Source organism: Cervus canadensis, chromosome 22 (assembly GCF_019320065.1).
Source record: "Cervus canadensis isolate Bull #8, Minnesota chromosome 22, ASM1932006v1, whole genome shotgun sequence".
NCBI lineage: Eukaryota > Metazoa > Chordata > Mammalia > Artiodactyla > Cervidae > Cervus > Cervus canadensis.
This window is the reverse complement of record NC_057407.1, coordinates 28,308,905-28,332,149: the sequence shown is the minus strand read 5'-3', so window position 1 is coordinate 28,332,149 and position 23,245 is coordinate 28,308,905. Positions and strand designations below refer to the sequence as shown.

General features: G+C 38.3%; 1 protein-coding gene across 5 annotated transcripts in view; it reads right to left on the bottom strand.

The window, feature by feature from the left end:
• Positions 1–23,245, bottom strand: part of MITF (melanocyte inducing transcription factor) — a 224,935-nt gene that overhangs the window by 12,820 nt on the left and 188,870 nt on the right. For 4 of the 5 annotated variants that reach the window (XM_043441848.1, XM_043441850.1, XM_043441852.1 and 1 more), the window contains exons 3-8: positions 20,756–20,983; positions 19,626–19,709; positions 17,259–17,354; positions 8,379–8,496; positions 6,138–6,194; positions 525–600 (exon numbers count right to left, since the gene is read on the bottom strand). In XM_043441848.1, coding sequence (XP_043297783.1) covers positions 525–600; positions 6,138–6,194; positions 8,379–8,496; positions 17,259–17,354; positions 19,626–19,709; positions 20,756–20,983 — 659 coding nt within the window. The remainder of the gene's footprint in view (positions 1–524; positions 601–6,137; positions 6,195–8,378; positions 8,497–17,258; positions 17,355–19,625; positions 19,710–20,755; positions 20,984–23,245) is intronic. The other variant, XM_043441853.1, reaches the window with a different exon arrangement.

Here is a 23,245-nt window from a genome sequence, read left to right as displayed (position 1 = left end):
GACTGGTGCTTATAAGATGATTAAAAATTTCTTTTTTTCCCCTTGATTGGTAAAACAAACAAAGGGCATATAATTTGGGGGGAAAAAAAACTGACCTTTTATCTACTGAAGATTGTTAAACTTGAAATCTCCAATATCAGCTCTCAGTGCCTATATTGTATGAGTTTAAAAGCAAATAAATAGCCAACAAATCTTGCTTTATCACCTACTGAAATCTCTGTCCAGTATGAACTGATAAAATAATTTTTTTAGTAGTTCAGTGTTTGTCAGAGATTCTCAGATTTCACGAAGTCACCTTCCCACCTCCAAAGCTGAACAGCTCACGTCCAATAATCTTTTTAAACAACTCAGTTCACTTCTCTTGAGATTTTAGTTTGATGAACCAACCAAAAGAAAGGGGCAAGTGGTATGCATAAATGAAACCAAAGGAAGAAGGGATACTTCTTTAGTTTTATCTGCACACTTTTTGCAACATATGAAAAAACATTAAGGTACGAAAAAATATATGATGCAATTGTACTCACGGATCATTTGACTTGGGAATCAAAGTACCTAGTTCCTTAATGCGGTCATTTATGTTAAATCTTCTTCTTCGTTCAACTTCAAGAAAAGAGCACAGGAAAGGGCTATTAGTAACGGTGCCATATACGCATTTAGCACATCTCATTAAAGGCATGTGTGTATTATCTCTGCTTGGTTGGGACAATGGAAACCTGAATCTGTATTTCCCAGTTACTTTCCTGTTTTTGGTACTGAGGTTAAAGCCTTTTAAAAGATATGCTACCTTGGTACAGAACTGTATCATTTATGAAGCCCTGAGATTATAATTTCTCATTTGACCCTAGTAACCTCTGAAATTGGAGCTACCATCCTCAGTTACAAGTGACAAAACTACCTAGGTGATATCAGAGAGCTGACGAGGACACGGTAAGTGGAGGACAGCCTGACACAGTAAGTGGAGAATAGCCATTACTCGACCCTGATCCTCCAGATCGGGGGCAGCAAGTTTTCTGCAAAGGGCCAGAGAGTGAGCTCTCTGTGGGCCAAACAGCAAAAATAAGCACATAATTAAGTACCTACACAGCAAAAGACAAAACAGATTTCCATAAATTTTGTGTTGACAAAATTCAAAATGTACCAATATTAACTGAATACGATTTTCGACGATGCAAGTTTACTAACAAGAATCACTGGATATTGAAACTTGGATTTTATATAATTTTCACATATCATAAAATAATATTCTTTGGACATTTTAAACCATTTAAAAATGTAAAAAAACATTCTCAGTCTACAGGCCATACAAAAACCCTTCCTCCAGCCCAGGAATACCCAACAGAAACATAATGCAAGTTTCACATGTAGTTTTTAGTTTTCTAGCAGTCTCATTAAATGAGTAAAAAGAAAGAAGTGAAATCTACTTTAATATTTTTATTAAACTCAATATATCAACAACATTATAATATTAACATGTAGACTATATAAAACTTTACAAATTAAATATTTAACATCCTTTTATTTGTACTAACTTTTCAAAATCCAGTGTGCATTTTATACTTGCAGCAAATCACAATTTGAATTAGGCACATTTCAAATGCTCAACAGGCAGACATGTCCACTGGCTACAATAATGAATAAAATAATCCTAGAAATCAAGCATCTTCAACTATACTATGTATCTTAACAGCATTCTTCTTTTATAAACCTAGTTGTATGTTCAAATGAATAATCATCTTCTTGGGGGAAGGGGGGTGAAATAGTAGGCATATGACTTAATAAATGTTTTAAATTTACCTAGTCTGAAAATAAATTCCAAATAACTTAAAGTCTAATAAATTGGGTTAAAGGTATTAATATTTTACTTTGCATATACAAAATCTAATATATATTTATATTTGACTCACTAACATTCTGCATGCTTAATAAATAGTATTGAATAAAAAGTATTCACTACTTTCTCAATACATATTATATTTTTTTTTAGCTGAGTGATTATTTCTATGATTAAATCAGTTATGCATAACACAGTCTTATCATCAGACTTTTATAAAGTAGAAATAGCAAGGGATAATCACTGGCTCTGAAGAAGAAATTTTTGGACCTCTGATCTAGCTAACTTCTTTCAAAACTCTGAAGCATGACATGTTTTCTTTTTCCAAGCATATAATATTCATAAAAAATCAAACATTACTGAAATACATTAAATGAAATAAAAGTCTCTAATCAGCCAGATACCACCACTGTAAAATTTGTTACATATCCTTGGTGATTATTTTTATGTTCTAAGAATAAGCACACATGTGGCCTAGGGGTGCACCCAGGAAACAGATCTTGAGGCTCTCCTTGATCTATATCCACTTCCTGGTAACCTCATTTAGGATTATGGTTTTGAATACCACATACACAATGATGACTATCGTATTTGCAGCCCAAACATCTCCCTGGAACTCTAGACTCATAAGTCTACTAGTAGAGACTTATGAAGGTCATATGGAAGTCCTCCATAGAAAGGTCCAGTGGGCAGCCCTGACACTCCAAACCTCAGCCCCTGATCTTCCTTTTTTCAATAAGCTTCACCCACGGGCTTCCTCACCTCACTGTAACTCCATCTTTCCAGTTGCTTAGGGCAGAAACTTAGAATCAATTCTGTAGCTCTATTTCTCTCACATCCTATATTCAATCCATCATCAAAATCTGCTGGCTCTCTCTCTGAAATACTTTCAGAAGTCATCCACTTCAAATCCCTGCTGCTGCCTGATAGAAACCATCAGTATCTCTCGCCTGGATTATTGCAGTCCTCCCAAGTGGTACCTCTGCTTCACCCAGGCCCTTCATACCCTGCCCCCATCAGTCTATCTACAGTGCATAAGCTGTGAAAACATGAGTCAAAGTTTGTTAATCTCTTGCTGAAAACCCTTCAATTGCTTGCCCTTGACGTGTCCTACAGGATCTGGGAGTTCCCATCCCTCTGAGCTCATTTCTCTTCCTCTCCTCCTCTGATCATGTTTTATTGTGACTCATCTGTGTTCCTCCTATCCTCAGCTTCATGAGCTTCTTGGTCTTCCTCAACCAAATCAGACACACTCCCCACTTTTAGGGCCTCACATTGCTGTTCCCCCTGCCTGGAACACTCTTGCCCCAGATAACTGAATGGCTCTGCCCTCACCCTCTTCCAGTAGTGACTCAAATTTACCTATGAGCCCTCCCTGACTGCCTATTTAGAAGGGACCCACCTCCTCCCGTGCCCATCCCAACACTCCACTCCCCTATCTGCACTCTGCCTCCTCATAGGACTTTCTGACATCTAACATCTACATATTTCATTCATTCATTCATTTAATCATAGAGCTCTCTACCATCTAACATTTGCATGTTTCTATTTATTTATATATGCTTAGTCATTGATGCCTTCCAAGTACCCATAGGAGCCTAGCACACACTAGGCCTCCAACAACTATGAAGCGAATAAAGTATGACATCACTAAAATAGAATTACACGAAAACCCATTCTGCATCTATCTTTTCACACGTACCAGTGCATTGTTGACACCTATTATCATCAACATTTGTATGTACTACATTTTATTTTTAATTCAGTGCCTCCCTCCCAACTATGTTTTTACTATAAGTGATATCAGCTTGAAAAAAATGGCAAAATATGTGAAACTGTGTAAAGAAAAAGTAAGAAATAACTCTTCACACCATCCAACATCTATATGCCTGAGGAAATTGCCAATGATAAGGCTGACTCCTAGATTTTCTTCTACACACACACACACACACACACACACACACACACACACGCATACACAGTGTGTTCCTTCTACATAACGGGATCCTACACACATTACTGTGCTGTTTGCTCTCCTCCCTCAGTAATCCATTGTAGATAGATGAAACAGACCAACACCATTCTTCTTAAGAGCCACAGAGTATCCTTTAATAAGGATGTACCGTAATTTATTTTTTACAAATCCGCTACTGGTAAATATGTAGACTATTTCCAATGTCTCCCTTCTTTTTCAAAGGTCTAACGACTATTTTTGCTAGTGGTCACATGTACTTTTTATTCCCCTCACAGTACTTAGCCTATGCTGAAAACACCATCTGCATGAATCTGTTTGCTCATCCATTCTGTTTGCCTCTGACTCACATGTAAGCTTCTCAGGGTAGGAGACAAATCTGTCTGCCTGGTTCACCTCTGTAGAAAAGTGCCTTATACATAATGGGGCTCAAAAAGTAGCTACGCATGAATAAATGAATGTAATCTTTAGCCCATTTTGGCAGGAACTCTTACAAGACAAATTCCTAGAAGAGGAAAAGCCAATGGGCAAGTGAACCTTGAGTATTAATTTCTAATGGTTCAATGACATCTTAAGACTGCTTTATTGCCCTCAGAGTTGGAGCTGATAATGTTTGCACTTTACAGACAACCCTGAACTTGAGAGTTCAGGTGACGAAGTAAAAGCAGATACTGTTTTTGCCAACATCCAGCTTAGTTTCCCACATTTCAGTTTAGGAGACACTTTAGAGACTGCCTCATTATCTCATTTCTAATGTATTTGAAAATAAGAAATATCTTAGAGTAAAGTTACTTGGAAACCAGAGGAGACTTTAGAAATATTAGTCAAAATCTCTTGGTTAATAGGTGAGGGACGTTTCTTCTAAGTGAAAGGGTACCTGGGAAGAGCAGGATCTATTCAAAGAAAACACACAGACATAACCACCTAAGGACTCAGCAATTCCATTTCCTAGCATTCACCCTGGAAAACTAACTCCGCTGTACACAGAGAGGCATGTCTGCAAATGTTCACTGTGGCATTGTTTATAATAGGGAGAAACTGGAAACAGAACTAACACTTAGCAGTAGGAGGATTACTAAATATCACAAGTCACTTGTGGAACACCATGCAACAATTTTTTTTTAAAGTAGATAGATCTAGATGAGTAATAGCAAAAGGTCTTTAGGACACACTGCTGAGTAAAAAACCAGGCATCAATATGAGGCTGTTTGTGTTAAATCACAAACAAAATCATTCTATTACAATCTCTGCGTGCATAAGGGTGTGTATTCTTAAATACACAGGAAAAGGTTGCAAAAACAAATAACAAATTGAAAAAAAAACCAACAATGATTATTTTTAGGGCTCAGAGAAGAACTGTGAGCTTATCCTATCATTTTTACATGGACAAAGTGTTTATACATAACTTCATCCTTAAAAATCAATTTAGGAAAAAGAGGACAGGGGATCTTAAGATGAGAAATTCACACAGACACAATTTTCTACTTCCAAGTTCAACCCTTTTTTTTTTTTTTTTTTTGCAGCCTCTTGAACTTGTTTATGTAACAAAAATCTTGAATTTTCATAGGTAAAAGCATAAAGATATGATCAAGAGTAAAGTAAGCATGTAAGAAAGTAATTTTAAACATTAGGAGACTTCTATTTTTTCTGTTTTAATGCTTAATTATTAAAAAAGCATTTTTAAATTTTTATTTTACAGTACTGTTAGACTTTTAAAAATCACTTCCTCATAGAAAGTTATACAACAAATGGCAATTCTTCTACAGATAGAAGACCTTTTTTTATTGTTTTTTATTTTTCCCATTTATTTTTATTAGTTGGAGGCTAATTACTTTACAATATTGTAGTGGTTTTGCCATACATTGACATAAATCAGCCATGGATTTAAGAAGACCTTTTTTTAAATAACAATTAAAGTCAGAAATGTGGGAGGCTACCACACCTCACTCAATGACTCTCCTCCAGATGTTTCATTTTTTTCTTTTAAATCTCACTGGAGAAGATGATTCCATAATCCCTTCTCTTAGTTAAGTGCCAGAGTGAGCAACTTATAATTGGGTAGTCGGGGATCAAGATTCCCTCTTACAAAAAAAAGAAAAAAAATCAGTCCTCAGGATACTGAAAACAAGTGTGTGTATGTGTGTGTATATAATTCACTTTAATCTGAGATTAAAATAGGAGGCAAATTATATACTTGGGTCTCTTCAAAAAACAATTTTCTTCCATAAAATATACCTTTAACAGGCAAAATCAATTTCTCTTCAAAATGCCTGGAAACCTTCTGATAGAAGGAGGAACACCAACTCCAATTTAATGAACATAAAACCAACTTACTCAAGTTGTGATTGTCCTTTTTTTGTCTCTCTTTGGCCAATGCTCTCGCTTCAGACTCTGTGGGGAAAATACATGCTGTGCATATGAATGAAGTTATTAGAATTCAGAACCCTTCAAGGAACACAGTGGTGTAAACTAAAAAAACACTTCATTGTCTAAACAAATGGATGTTTATCTGACTTAACTATAAATAAAAACAGAGTTTAAAAATTTTTAACTTTGAATCAAAGACTTCATTTTTTTTTCCAAAAGCAATATATACCCAACAAATGCAAAAACTTAGCTTCTACAAAATGGTAGAAGACCAGTTACAAAGATGTCTGACAGGCTGGAAAGACAGGTATGAACAACAAAAAAATAAATAACCAGAGATTATGAGAAGTTGCTGTCAATAGAGGATTGTCAGCAGTCAAATTTTTTTTTCAGGCAACAGCACTTTTCGGTCTTTCTTTGATCTGTTAACACTGAGACAGAAACTGAGGCAAGAAGCTCCTAAACTGGATCTCTAACTGGTTCACGGAAATGAACTCATTATTTAAGAACTTTGAGCCAGGTTCCATCAGAACCTGTTAGAATGAAATGATTCAATGACTTCTAGGGCAACTATTTACTAGTCTGAGTTTATAAAAACAAAAATAGGCATTTGGGACAGAGGCATTGGGTGACAACTCCATTTGATCTGTTTGCATAGCAACTCTGGTGCGATCTCTGTGATAAGGGATCATTTGCTGCCTTACAGTAAAACGAAACAAAGAAAAACAAATCAAGTTGCTTGACTAATCCTGGGGATTCGGGACTCCTCTGTTACTTTCCTTTCAGAAGTGATATAAAAACATGACACTATCATAATTCAGAATTGTATTTAAAAATAGATATCTTTTTGGCATAATTTATAGCATATTTATTATATTATTATAATGTATAACAGATTATGAGGTCAGATTTGCTGACTCGTAAGCCTATTCTATTTTGTGTATAGCATGCTGCTTCCCGAGCTATCAGTGTTCAGAACCTCATTTCTTTTCCCTTTACTCCTTTTCCTGCCATTTTACCCTTGTCCAGACTGGATCGGTCATTTTATAAGATACCAGTGACTCTAGAGGTACTGTCTGTTATACCTGCTTTTTAAAAAATTTAATAAATGTACACCCTCTTCACCCATTTCTTATATCCTCTTTCCCCCTGCTGCTGTGGTTTCTTTCTGAAGAAATAATCATATACATAATTCAAAACTCCATTTTACACTCAAAAATTTTATGCATGTCACTCTAACCATATTTTATCATTATTTAATACAAGTTTCATTTAGCTATGTTTTCTAAAACTTCATTGTATTATTACTTCCTGGTACGATATCTATGTGTTTGTTGGCTTTTGATGGTTTTTATGTATTTATTACTCATCTTTTTAAAAACCAAATCAATGTCTCTTTTTTTTTAATGTCTTTCTCCTGCCACAATTTTCTGAACTTTTGTTTTTGTTCTTTCAAAGACACGCTTGAATAGAACAGGAATTTTTTTGCACCAAATCTATATTCCATAGTCTCAGTCCATTCACCAAATCCTGTAGGATGCAAGGATCAAATAATAAAAAGGGCTCAGATGAGCTGAAGGCCATAAAATCCAGCAGGGTAGAATGCTAGTTCTAATGCAGTTTCATCGTGTTTTAATGGCCAAATGCCTTCCCTAAAGCGTTGAACAAAAATGGCGAAACAGGTAATTTCACACTTGCCTCAAGAGCAAACGATACCCACTGCTCCATTTGATAAATTATTTCTTCAATCTGAGTGAATCTTTTGCATGTGATAGAGCAAAAGTAACAGGAAGCATCTTAAGAGGTAAGAAATATGGCCTTAGTCTGTCCCAACTGTGGGTCTGAACGTGTGTCAAAGGAAAATTCAGACCAGAGTTCTCAAACTCAAATGCTACTAAGGGCCAGGAAAAATCCAGACTGGGAGCCTGCTGCTGTCACCCCAAAGGGGACAGCGGCCACAGACACAATGACGGTAGTCATGGAGGAAAGGGGGGGGTGGTGCGATTCCCAGCATCTCACGTAATACTGGAAACCAGGATTTCCAAGTATAAATACTCCACACTAAAACACAGCTCAAAGTCTTAGCCAGACCTAAAAACATATGTGTGTGAGTTGGAAATAGTTCTGGAGGTCACGACTTGGATAACTTTGCTGAACAGAATGCGAACCGAAAACCTCCAGTGAGAGGCACGTTTGCTGAGTATTTACCTGTGAGCTCCCTTTTTATGTTGGGAAGGTTGGCTGGGCAGGAGTTACTGATGGTGAGGCCTGGGGGTGGCAGGCCTTGATTTCCATAAAGGTCAATCAAGTTTCCAGAGACAGGTAACTGGAAAGAGAAAAAAAAAACAGTAACGGAAATGAATCATTGAACGATTCCTAAATTAGTCAGCTAAAACCCATATCTTATTCCAGACTGTATTGACATATATACACCATTGATACTAGGTATAAAACAGAAAACTAATGAGAACATCATGCTGACTAGCACACGGAACTCTACTCCACACACTGCGGTGACCTGAACCGAAAGGAAGTCCAAAAGGGAGCGGACAGATGTACATGTGCAGCTGGGTCACTGTGCTCATCACCGGAAACTAACACGGCAGTGTAAAGCAACCACACTCCAAGAAAAACTAATTTTAAAAAAAGAAATGATTTCATTTAAAAAATATTCGTTAATACAGGAAATGAGATGTTTACCATTCCATTCATTCACAGATATATGGTCTCCTTAGGGGTTCCCTTAGAGTCAGGAAAGGAGGCAGAATCTCACACACATCACATCACTATACAACCCATTGGACAGGTTTATCTTGAGCATCGAGACAAAGGATAATGTGGTGAACTCATTATTTATAGCATCAAGTAGCTTATGGTAGATGTTGAGTAAATACTGGCTATTATTATTATAAGTTGTGTTCTATGTGGCATAGCTTTGTAGCCAAGTCCGGTTTTGCATCAAAGTCAACTTTCTTCCTTCCTTTTCTTCCTCTCTCTCTCTACAAAGCAAAGTAGTGAAAAGTGTTTTCTTATTGGAAAAGAAATGGTATCCTTACCATTATACTAAAAAGGTATTTTCCCTGAAACTGAAATCTTTCACAAAGCCACAAGAGGGAGCCCATTGACTTTCATAAAAGAACAAAATGATAACACTTAAAAAAAAAAAAAAAGAAATATTGATTCTTTCCAAACGAGCTTAAGAGTGTTTGTCTCTTGTTCAGAATTTAATATTTTTCAAGCAGTGAATCTGTTTTATCCCAACAATGACTTCCCTTTGTCACGTATGCATTTCCCTGTGACTAGTTCTCTGCTATGAGTTTGATGTACCCAGTTTTATAAACATGAGATCCAAGACACTTCCTTTTCCCACTCCCTGAAATAAAGGTCTAAGTATTAATTGTTGGGAAACAGTTAAGTGATCTCACTACTTCCATGGCAGAAACTTCCCATTTCCAGCTTAACTCGAATAACTTCTGAAACTATTATTACCAGATGAGAGTTTATGTCTTTCAGCTCTTCCTTTACTCAATTATACACTCTGAATTTTTTACTGAGAAAAGTAAATGTAGATAGCATTTAAGTATGATTAAAATACTCAGTAACACAGATGTACCTGGTAGAGGCTATATCACAATATAGCATGTGTCATTCTTTCGAATAACCACTAACATACAGATTAAAAGATACCATGAAATAAAGATGGAATCAAATGTGCTTCCTCCATTGGCACCCACCAGGTATCGTATTCCTGTCATGACTTCTAAAGAAACACTCTATAAGCTAAACCCCTAGCTAGAGAGATGGGGGAAGACTGCAGAGAAGAAGATGTTTTCCAACAGGTTAACGTGACACTTGCTCTAGTATGATTGGGGTTGGGGGCTGTTCCAACAGACAGATCAGCAGAACACATCTCTCTTCTCCACTCAGTCTTCTGTTCCTTTGTGAAGACAGCATCTAAATTATGCGTATGAAATGGATTACACATATCTCACTATACGTACATATGAAAATGTGATAATGTAAAATGCCCTTGAACTGTATTTCAAGGGCCTCGAGTTAAGGAACTGATAAAAAAGTGACCATGATTACTAGCTGTCTTTTCACTTAGTGGTTTTATATGAAACAGGTCATCTTCTCAGGTCAGCCTTGCCTGTGAGTGTTTAGTTTTATTCTTGTCCAACTTAATACAGCAAAGTGAAAGAGGCTCAAATGTCTCAATACAGCACTGCAGAGTCAGAGAGTCAAAAGTTACAAAGCTGGTATGACATCTGGTAAGACTTCGAGATTCCAAAGCTTTAACCTCCTCCTCCTTTGTTGTTGCTCAGTCATGTCTGATTCTTTGAGACCCCATGGACTGCAGCACTTCAGGCTTCCCTGTCTTCCACTGTCTCCTGGAGTTTGCTCAAGTTATCTTCCTATCCTTCTGGAATTTCAGATTTGGGAAGAACTATCGGGTATTAATAAACCAATAATGTGACTTGAGATTCAACGGCACAAGCTAAAAACAATTATTTCCATGGCTTGAAAAATAAAGATCACATGTGCAGACTGTGTGCAAAGCATGCAACTGTGTTGTTAGGATAATTTGTTAGGAATAAATAATAGGCAAGTGATAAATACAACTAACTTTAAAAAAACCTCTAAGTTAGCACTGGATCGATACTGAACAGATATGTTCTATTATAAACTTCTCCAGGATAAGAATATATTTTCTAACCACAATCTAAAGGAAGATATTATGTGTACATATACTTAATAAATGCAGACTCACAAAAAGAGAAAGAGAGGGTGAAAGAATTGAAAACTGGGATGAGACAAAGAAAGACGCAAGGGGACAGGTGGAAACAGGAAGACAGAGACACAAACACAAGACTGGGGGAGAGAGAGAGATGGATGGACAAGTCGGGTGCAAGTGGGGAGAACTCAGAAAGAAATGGATTGAGCAGGGGTTAAAAACTACAGAGAAGACTGTGTGGACGGACAGCAGGGCTGACCAAAAAGAGAGATGAATTAAAATCTCTGGAACAAGACGCCTTATCAGGCAACTCCAGTGAGGTCAAACATCATTACATCCAGTTGAAAAGGCAGCTTATAACCCTCTGGAGAGTTCTTGAAAAGATTTCTCGCTTAGGCAGCTTTTCCAATCTTGCTGGTTAGGAGTGGGCATCATAGAGCCTGCTGGGATATTTTGCTGAGGAAAACTTAATTTTGTGGGTGCCTACTCTGAGCCAGGCACAGAGGTTAAAAGGCACTCTGTGTAACTTATCATGCTGACTTTACAAAAAGGAACATCAAGGTATTACTCTGAGTGCAGGTTTTTGATAGGAGGTTCACATCGCATGTTAATTGTATTATTGGGAGGAGGGCAGGCTCAACCTGCTGATAATAATCAATTAAAAACTGCAATTTTCAATTAATCTCCAAATGAACCTGAGCAAATAAAAACCCTAACTGTGGGTACTCAAATTTGAGTAACTGTGGGTACTCAAATTTACAAATGAACAGTGCAGTCATTTACATCCTGGGCTAAGAAGCCAGTGACTCAGGTTAGAAGCGGCCTGTCTCTGACCCGCCAAATGATATTAAACGCTGTGAGGTGAGATGTCCCTCTCTGAAAAGTAGCAGTCATATCATCCATCTCACAGGGGTTTGTAAAAAGTAAACAAGATAAAGTGGGTGAAACAGGTGGTGCAGTGATCAAGAATATGCCTGTCAATGCAGGAGATGTGAGTTCGATTTCTGGGTCGGGAAGATCCCCTGGAGAAGGGAAAGGCAACCCAATCCAGTATTCTTGCCTGGAGAATTCCATGGACAGGGGAGCCTGGCGGGCTACAGTCCACAGGGGTCACAAAGAGTCGAACATAACTGAAGACGCATGCACAGTGAAACAGAGTACCTGCTTTTAAAGTGACTGATAAACTGTTTCGTTGTTCAGTCACTCAGTTGTATCCAACCCTGTCCACAGGGATTCTCCAGGCAAGAATACTGGAGTGGATTGCCATTCCTTTCTCCAGGGGAACTTTCCGACCCAGGGATCAAACCAGGGTCTCCTGCATTGCTGGCAGCCTCTTTACTCTCTGAGCTACCAGGGAAGTCACAGTTTTTGGGCAGTCAAACTAATTTTCACTTTGATTAACAGAACTATCTGCCATATGAATTGCCAAGCATCTCGTGGATTGCAGTGCAGATCTAAGCACAGAAATGAGGGGATGTGTGCGGCTAAAGTGACCACTCCATATTCCAAATATTTTTCGTTGGGGGTGATTTTGCCCCTTTTTCCCAGGGGACATTTGTCACTGTTTCGAAACATTCTGAGTTGTCACTGTGGGATGGCAAGGTATGAATGGCCTCCAGCAGGGAGAAGCCAGGGATCCTGCTAAACATGCTATAACAGACAAGACAGTCTCCATAACAAAGGATTATCCATCCCAAAAGTCAACAGTACCAAGGTTGAAAGACTGTTCTAAATGATGACTTAGGCTCTTTATGTTAACAGCCGTTACTTATGAAAGCTACTCAAAGGGAGGCTGATTAAAATAATATGGATTTCTAACTAAAAATCAGTCTCCTAGCCATGCAAATTTACGAAAAGACACAGTGGTTCCCTTTATCATTTTGAAAAATTCCCCCATAAACACAGTTAACTTGATTACTAGGTCAAAATAACACTTTTAAAGCTAAGGAAGAAGAAGCTCACCTTCTGTTAACATGAATACATTGTGTCTTTGCGGGGTTTTTATCCAGCACATTAACCTGATGGACAAGATTTCACTTCCAGTGCCCGAGCTATACAATGGACAGATAAAAGACACAGTCCAACTAGGACAAATAAAGAGACGGTAGACACACGTGCGTATGTTCCCTAAACTTTGTCTGAATCAAGTTCTTCAATGTTCTGCTCCACCAAAATGAATATTTTTCCAAGTAAATGATAACTGCAAAATGTTATTATTTTTTTTCTCCCTGGATGGTCCCCTTCTCTGAATATCAATTAAGTACTGTAAGCACAAGTAAACTGGGACTTTTATTCTTTGTTTGCGATGGTACAAGAGGGCCCTTGTGATCTCAGAATAGTTATTTCTAGACTCTAATTCCCTTAGGATAGTTCCCTCTCTAGGATAGTTTCCTCTCAAAGTGTTCCTTCCACTTTATTTTTCAAAGCAGTTAACTTGAAATAGACCATTTCAAAGAATCAACTAAAAGGAAAAAATGCCCAACATAAAGAATATTAAGTTTAAACTCCACTGTGGGGAAAAAATTAAAATGTTAGTAAGTTGCAGTGGTTCTATTATTTAATTCTAACAACTAAAACCCAATTTTATCAAGAATAAGAGCTAGTAACTAACATTTAGTGACGGCATAGGTTCTGTTGTTTTAGATGCTATTATGATCCCCATTTTCCAGCGAAGGAAAGTGAGGCAAAGACAAACAACTCACTCGAGTATGTATTGAATTCAGATGTCTGGCTGAGAGTTTGTGTTCCTAATTTCTGTGTTACAGTGTCTTTCTGCCAGTTGTAAGATGCCGAAATAGTTCATTGTGGGAAAGTTCTGATATGGAGACCACAGAAGAGAAATGGGACTAGGACAAAGTCAGTGACCCCTGAGGGTGCTGCAGGTTATTCTTCTCTTGACTGGGAATTCATTAAAGTCTGCCCTGGGGATTCCTTCTTGTCTGGGAACTCCCCTGAGGCAGTCTCTCTGCTTCTGAATTCTCCTTCTCCATTCACAGTCTGAAGTGGTCTCCTTTTCTAAGCTTGTAAGCCCAGTGAGACCAGGAAGGAGACCTGAGTCATCCGCATCCACAGCACCTCACCCAGCGCTGGTCACGTAGGAGGCATCTAATAAAGGCTACATCAATCTTAAAGCGAGTTCAGGAGCAATCGGACTAGGATATCTATTCCAGGGTAGACTGACCAAGGAGACACGGGTATTCAATCTAAAGGTCATGTCTTCAGAGGGTTGTCACAAGGACAGGTTCTCCACGATGCAAACCGGGATCCACATCCACAGAGAGACTCACTATGAGAAATATTTCCATTATTGAGCATGATATTATTCTAACATAGAACAACTCTAGTTGGCATATTACAGGTGCTGAGTGAATATCACCCAGATAAAATACTATCAAAATTATTTAAACTATAATAAATTATATAGAATAATTTAGACATTGTTGAGTACAAGTTATGTTTCCAATGCTAAATGCTGTACATACTTAAGGGTTTCCCGGGGGGCTAGTGGTAAAGAGTCTGCCTGCCAATGCAAGAGACAGGGGTTCGATCCCTGGATCAGGAAGATCCCCTGGAGAAGGAAACGGCAACCCAATCCTGTATTCTTGCCTGGGAAATCCCATGGACAGAGAAGCCTGGTGGGCTACAGTCTGTGTGGTCACAAAAGAGTTGGAAAGGACTCAATGACTAAACAACAATTCATAATTTAGGAGATGACCATGTCAAGGAGAAACAATGATCAGTTCCATTTTACAAATAGGGAAATGGAGGACTTCAAGAAACTAAGTAATGTGCAAGGTCAGGCTGTAAATGGCAGACTTAGGATTTGAATCCAGGTCTGATAGTAAATCTTCAACTCCCAACCACTGTGTTACATTGCTTCACTTATGAATGTGGATTTGGAAGCTTTCAAGAAACTGAAAGCCTGATATTTTGGAGGGGAATATGAAGGATATACAAGAGAAAATTAAGGCAGTGAGTACTAGGTTAGATCAGATGACATCCGAGGTCCTCATCACTGGGGAAAATTTTTTAAAAAAGAATAATTTAAAAGAATCATGTCAACCTTATAGTTCTCCTGAGTATGCGCAGGTATCCATTTGATGCCACTGGAAAATTATCACCCTTGTCAGCAAAGTTCTTCTGAAATTTGCAATGACTTGGCCATTGCTAATTAGTGCTACAAGGGGACTGCTGAGGCTGCTAAGTCACTTCAGTCGTGTCCGACTCTGTGCGATCCCATGGATGGCAGCCCACCAGGCTCCCCTGTCCCTGGGATTCTCCAGGCAAGAACACTGGAGTGGGTTGCCATTTCCTTCTCTGATGCATGAAAGTGAAAAGTGAAAGTGAAGTTGCTCAGTCATGTCCGACTCCTAGCGACCCCATGGGTATATTTAAAAATTATAAATTCCTGAACGCAAGCTCCTCCAAGGTTTTTGCTCATGTTCATCCTAGGATTCTGACTACTGACAAGCACAGTCTGCCTCACAGGATGCATAAAGCTGAAAGCAAGAAGGATCCACAGAAGCTGACCCAGGGCTCAAAGAGGGTGGGATGAGTTTGGCCTGGAAACATTTGCTAAAAAAAAATTTAGTTCTTTCAAAATGGTGGGGGGGAGTTTAAACGGGTAGTAAATTGACAAAACTAAGCAATCTAGTAAAAACTCAGAGGTTTTGAGGAGAGTCCTTACTCCTCAAGACTTCAAGAAGGTGACTTAAAGGACTGGATCAAGATAGAAAAGAAAACGTAACTATAAAAAAGTGGTTTTCTAGGGATTTTGGTAAAAATAAGTAAAAGCTACCACATTCCCTCGCCAAGGAAATTTATCATTGGAATTTAGTCTTTAAAAAAAATTCTGTGGTTAAAAAAAATATGATCTAAAATTCACCATTTTTAATTATTTTTAAGTGTACAGTTCAATTGTGTTAAGTATATCCACATTGTTGGGCAGTACATCTCTGGAACTTTTTCATCTTGCAAATCTGAATTTCTATAACCACTAACAACTCCCTTTCACCCTCTTACCACCATGGAAGTTAATCTTTTAAAAACCAATTACTACCCTGTTTGGGAAAAGCATCTTAGGAACTTGTGTAGAAATTAGTAATTTTTACAAGATGACTGCTCTCATCTACTGATCCTGGACTTCAACTGCAACATTTCCATCCTCCAACCAATCTTGCTTGCTTCAGACTGGCTCCCACAATCCAAACCAGCTCTGGCCAATCTATCCTGTAACTGTCCTGAACTCACTGGTTTGTATATACTGATAGATTTGGTCGGTTTGTGTCAAGTCTGAAGTCAAGGGGAGATTCTGTCAGCAACCAGAGTCCTCTGCCTAGTCCTGAATGGTAGGTTCTTCCTCAATTCCAGGTCTTGTCTCCTAAGTGTGTAGTTACACCACCCCCTACATTGTCCAACTGGTGAATATATTATGCAGTGTTAAATATATTGCATCCTTAAAGCTGTTTGTCCATTTTATTTTCATTTCAAAAATCTGAACAGAAGGCTAGCATATTCTTGAACTCTTGGTAAAATTTAAATGTTAATAAAAATAGTATACCCCCCCAAAACATACTAATTACTAAAGAATACGACAGTCTCATGGCACTGCTTGTATAGAAAACAGAAAAGGATGAGACTAAGCATTCAAAGATATACCGTGTCCCAGCTCTGACACATCTAAGCTGTCTAACCTAGGGCAACACAAGCTAACCTCTCTTAACCCTAAAACGGAGGGCAATGATAGCATCCCAATATGACTCAAGGAATTCCTGCAAGAACCGAGTAAGACACAAATGGAAGGAGTGAAAGAAAATAAACTCTACAGGCAAGGCTCCAACTGCAGACAGGAATACTTAACAGAGAAGGGCAAATATGACCCCTGCTTAATGAACTAAAATTGGAATAAATTTGCCATTGAAAAGGGGCAAACTGAACGTCACTTAATCACCTGTCAATAGTAAGGGATCTCCTTTAAAAAGTGCATTATGTTTTCAGGCCGACCAGAAAACCACTGTAAATAAAACAGCACACGATATTTCCCCTGGCAGCAGTGTACCAAGTTGGGCATCAGATGTCGAGGGGAGTTAGAAAACCTAGCATGTTATTGAAAGTGAACTTGGACTCTAGGGAATGTAGAGCTTTATTATGGGGTTACTGATAAACTCACGAGAAATTCTGAATTTCTAATGTCTGAGTCATTTATCTGTGATCTTGAGATATTTCTCTGCCTCATGAATTAACTTCTCAATGAATCACTTACAAAGAGAAACTGAAAATTCAGGAACAGGGAAAAAGCACTGGAAATAATATCTCAAGCTTTTCTTTTAGAAAAATAAAAAGATCACCAATACCGTATTTGCCATTTGCAAGGCGGGATCCATCAAGCCCAGGATTTCTTCATTATAACTTGACTCTAGGCTAATGATGTCATCAATTACATCATCCATCTGAGGGAAAAAGGCAATGGAAGAGAGACAGATATAAGCAAAAACTGTGCAAAGCAATTCAAAGAGAGATCCACAGTCTTTCCTAATCTAAAGAAGTAACACTCTTTAGTTAGAGTCTAAGAGATAACTGTCCTCTTCCTCTCCAAAGGAGTACATTATCGAAGACCATTAATGCTAACAGGCAGAGAGGAGGATGATATATGCAACCAGCACATACTGAGTGATTACTAGGTACCAGCCACTGCGCTCGGGGCTTTTTACGGACTAACTCATCTATCCTGACAATAACCCTACCAGAGGAGGTGCTGTTATTACAGCAACTTTTCAGGTGAGATACATGAGAAACAGCTTGCCCAAAGTCACACATCGAAGAAGGGTTAGAGCCACAGTTTGAACTATGCTTTCAACTGTTGTATAAAACTGCCTGCCCTAAACAGGAAAGAGGAACCAGGAAACTTCATCTTGAATGATAGCTGCCTTTTCCTTTTCTCATCTAAATTTATATCCGGTACATTTCCCACACCTTCCTTGGAGTAAAAAAAACCCACGGATGGCTATTCAACCTTTTGTTCCCATAGTGGTGTGCAGGGCACTGTGGCTCCCAGGCCACTGGTTAGCCCTGCACTAATCTTACAATGACTTGTAAACTAAGTCTCTCTTTGTATGCCTGCTAGTGAGCTTGGCACTCCCGGAGGAGAGCACCAGGACGAGGTTATCATTACAGTCGTGGAGCTGACGTTCCCTCTAGATCAATTTTATTTCTGAAGTACCAAAACATCAGTCACGATAATAAACAACAGTGATTACATGTGCATTGCAGCAGTTGCAAAGACAAGTCTGTGAAAACATTTCTTCGTAAACATCTTATGTATTTGATCTACTTGGTGTGTGTGTATTGTGTGTGTATGTGTGTGTGCACACGTGTGTGTGCATGCAAACATCTGCTTGGGTCTTAGTGCTTCACAAGTACACAGTGAAATCTCAGAACTCAGAGGGATGCTCCTGTGTGCCTTTTCGCCATAGTTAAAGAAGACAGGCTTCAACATCATGGGGCTTCTCAGAACCCTGGCTCTCCCGCTTTCTGGTTTGGATCACTGCTCCTAATCTCTAAGAGTCACAGTGTGCCAATCTGTAAAATGGGGTTAATAATACTCATGCCCCTTAATGGATTCTTGTGAGATTTCAGGACAAACCATATGAAGTGCTCACAGTGCCAAGAATACAGCATACATTCAAAAAATGAGTGTCACTGAGCGACTCCAGAGGAGAATAAATGGAGGTCAGTTTTGAGTAGCTGCCAGTACTGTTTCCTTTCCAGGTACACCAACTATACCTTTAAGAGATGACTTTCCAAGTGAACTGGTAAACTGGAAAATGGGCCAGAAGACTTATGAGCAACCTTTCTTTGTAAATGTTTAATCTTTTTTTTTTTTTTTCAGGGAAAGGAAATTAGTGGCTTTGGTGTGAGAGAATTTTTTAAATAATTTGTTCTCTTATGAAAAGAGTCATACATGTTGATAAAAAGCAAAAAAAAAAAAATTCTTCCTCTTATATATCCATGCACACATTTAAAATATACAAATATAATTAATATATGGATGTAAAGAATTTTTTAAATAATTTGTTCTCTTATGAAAAGAGTCATACATGTTGATAAAAAGCAAAAAAAAAAATTCTTCCTCTTATATATCCAACACACATTTAAAATATACAAATATAATTAATATATGGATGCAACATAATTTATATATCCATTAAACAGGATGTCACAGAAGAACTTTTCATTGCTTGGTAAAATATTCATGAATTATCATTAAATGAATAAATAAAGTTTCCAAATATATTTTCCATGAGATTTCATTTTGTAAAACTATATAGATCTCAAAAACATACACACATCTTGGTTTTACAGATATTCTGGCCAAGCTGCTAACCCATAAATTTGTATAACATACTTTGATGATGGTATCTAAATGAAGTACAGCAGTTTACATTTTATTTATTAAAATGTATGTATTTTAAGCACTGTTTAACACCTTACGGCAACTCAGGGGAATATACATTTTAGTATCATTTCCCTAGTAGTTTTCAAATCATGAGACATAATGAAGAAAACAGCACCGCTCATAGCTTTCTCAATTGAAAAAAAAAAAAAAAGATCAATGGGGGGGGGTTGCAAAAATCCAAAGTCATTAGGAAGGTGTGATGAGCCACAAATATAGATCCTCATTACAAAGTGTTATATCCTTGGGCTGCCGAGTCATTCAGTACCTGCATGCACGATGCTCGTGAGTGTGTGTTCATACTTGGGCATTCGCTCTCCGCCCTGTTTTGCTCTTCGAACTTATAAAATCCCTGCAAAAACACAAGCAAAATCAGCCCATGACTTGGATTTGCAAATGACTGTTCAGTGACATATTCACACGAGGTTGATGGCGTAGCAACAAGATGAACTAAGCTCTCCAGTAAAGTGGAATGTGACCAAGAAATGAAATAAGGAAGGAAGAACTTCCATCAAATCAGTTTGACAGATGACAAGCATGGACAGAGAAAAATAAGATGGTTGGTTTGGGCAAAAGGGAGAAGACTTAGTCCCTCTAGAAATTAAAATCAACCAAACTTTAGAAGGGTTACCTCTGAAGTCACGTGAACATTTCAGAGGACAGTCAAACTCCATTAAAATGATGCTCATCATCTCATAATTTGGAAATAACAGGCACTAAGTCACAACTTGCCTTTTAGGTACGCTTCAAATTTTGGTGCCACAATTAGCTTTGAGGTATGTTTGAGTCTTGTCTCCAACCCAGCCTTTATAAAAAAAGTAGCTTTCACCAGCAGCAGCAATTTATTAAGGAAACTGAATTCACCCAGCAAGGAAATCTTTGCTTCTCTGGTAGATTCTCATGTACTATGTTCTTCCAATCCAGCCATGCACACTCTGTGCTTTTTTTTGTTTTTCCTTTCCAGCTCAGGGAGAAATAAAAATAATATTCCAGACATTCACAGCAAGCGGAACTTCTAAACTGCCTGTCCGACACCTTTTCTATTTTTACTGCCCCTTTTCCACCTTCCCTTCTCTCCCTGCATTTTCAATGCTTTGTAAATGGAAAGGCATGGAAGAGAACACTCAGCTAACAAGCGGAAACGGGATAGGAGGCAAAGAGTCCTCGCCTCCGGGTTCTGCTCCGAGGGGGCCAAGTCCCCTGCCCGGAGCCATAACCCAGTAAGCCAGTGACGGGGAGGAGAGGCTGGAGGGTGACAGCTAGCATGGGGAGTCTGGGACAAAGGCCGGTGAAGGTGGCCACGCGGACAGGCTAGAGTCCACAGTCAAGTGCAGGAGGGAGATCCAACAGACAGTCATTCAGTGTAAGAAAAAGGAGAGGGGAGGAGACATGAATTACCTCTTTTTCACAGTTGGAGTTAAGTGTAAGCATGGCCATGGGGCTGTTGGGTGCGCTGCTCCCCGGCACTGGTGGCATGACATGGTCGCCAGGCTGGTTTGGACATGGCAAGCTCAGGACTTGGTTGGCATGTTTATTTGCTAAAGTGGTAGAAAGGTACTGCTTTACCTGCTGCCTTTGGGCTTGCTGTATGTGGTACTTGGTGGGGTTTTCGAGGTGGGTCTGCACCTGAACATAGCCATGGAGGGAAGAGAAGAAAGTGTTGTTATTGGTGAGTTTTGGACAGCTCTTCTTTTCAGGCACAAACATGAGACAGGCCAGTCCACCAACAGAATAGATTATTAAGCCCCTATTAGGTACCAGGCACTGTGCTGGTGGATTTTGCTATTACTGAAGTTTAAAGGCTAACTCTTCGGATTTGGGTTAATACCCTGCCTGGTTTCATTTCCCTGCTAATTAACGGTCCATCTCTTTAAAATCTTGTGCCCTTCTTCTCATGCGTAATAGCTAAAAATCTGCAACTATCTGTAGGGCAATAATTTTCTCAAACACACCTGAAAGAGTTTATTAAGATCAAAACAATAATCCAGAAGAAGGTGTATAACTTATTTCAGTTTTCTTTGGAAAATATAACAGCTTTCTGTTTTGTTTAAAAAAAAAAAAACAAACCTCCTTTAGAAACAACTATAAAACGGTTGTAGAACATAAACAGAAACATTCTGATGATTAAATCAACCAGTTGCTGATTAATTCCTCCCACTTTCATTTGGACATGAGTATTCAACATTTTAATTAAGACCTTAAACTCAACATAAAAAGCAGTTCCACATGAAGTAGTTTCTTTCAAATACAGAAAACACTTCTATAGATGTGTTTGTTTGTTTTTCTTTTTTTTTTTTCCCTTTGGACGTGTTTTTAAAGGCATGCTTATTAAGCCACCCAAATATTTTCACCTTGTTTCTTATAAGACATTAATAGAGAATATGAAGCTTTTAAACAAAATCAATGATACTCAATATAGTCACTTTTTCCCTGAGAAACACAATTTAATCTTACGAGCTATGAATAGGAGTCATGGGGAGAACACAGCCACGCACAAGGGGGAAAAAATCCTACTAATATTTACCCTGTTCACAACTACATTGGATCACTGCTTATGGCATCAAACAATAAACAACATTAAATGGGAAGACACGTACCAACTGAAAACTGTGTGTCTGCAACAGTAACACGAAAAGGTGAAACACTCGATTTATTAAGTACATTTCAGAGGCTGAATATAAGAATAAAGCTCACCTGATAGTGATTATATTCTAGCATTTCCAGCATAACCACGTTTTAGGTGGCCCCAATCCAACGAGAAACAGTAGACTATTCGTTCCCTCTACTCTCTGTAATTCCGATTCGTAGACTGGCATAGAGAAAGCACTACAAACAAGGTGTCCCAAGACACCACCGGAAACTTCATCACAGCAGCCCTGCTTATAATAACCTAAGCTAATTAGTTATGCATGTAAAAAAAAAAGTTCACACAAAGGGCTTTTTTTTTGGAAGCCCTATGAGTTTGCTCTTAAATATTGATATCAACCCCCCCATCCCACCCAGCTTGACGTCATGCTTTTTTTTTCATAAATATAAAAGAACCTTTTTTAAGGGATGAGCTATCAAAGTCAAACTCACTGTCAGATCAAGGCCAATTCACTATTCATCTTTAGTTCCAGTAGTATTAATAGACAATGCTATTTCTCTTTCAGCAATAGGTTAAGAGCTAGATGCCCTCTTTGGAGAACACTGCCTAAAAGCTACACAGAGACTTTTCTAATGGTTGAGTAATTCGGTCCCTTCCAAACACAGAAAGACTGGCATTTATTATGCGGGAGTCCCTGATGAACTTTCGAGTTCAGCAGTCTCACCTTGCATCCAGGTCTCAAGGTGCATCTTATTCTTAGCTGGATAGATAAATAAATTTCCTCCTGATCTTGCATCAGGAAAAGAGGGAGCTATTCTAAATAGAAAAGGAAAAATACATATATCCACAGAGGCACTTTCGGATATATATTTACGTGGAAAATAAGAAATACACATCTCCCCAATTTAGTCCTCAAATTAGGGAGCATAACAATTTTCACTGAAAATCTTTTAATGTAATTCTTGGTGCTAGAGAAGAATAACATTTATCATATACACAACTGGTGTATTTGTATATTGGCTCATTTATTCATTCCATTATTTAATGTTATTATGTGCTAATCCTGTTCCAGGCAAAGAATGAACATTGTGAGCAAGTAGATATAATTGTCAGCTTTATGACACTGGGAGTCTGGGGTGAAGCAAAGGACGAAAAACACAAACAGATATATATTTACAATTGTGATAATGACTGATGGGCACTTGCTGAAATAGTGAGATGCTTTTAAGTACAAGAATTTGAAATTCAATAATTTTGTCCAAATGCCTGGGCTAATAAAGTCCTTTAGTTGACAATCTCAA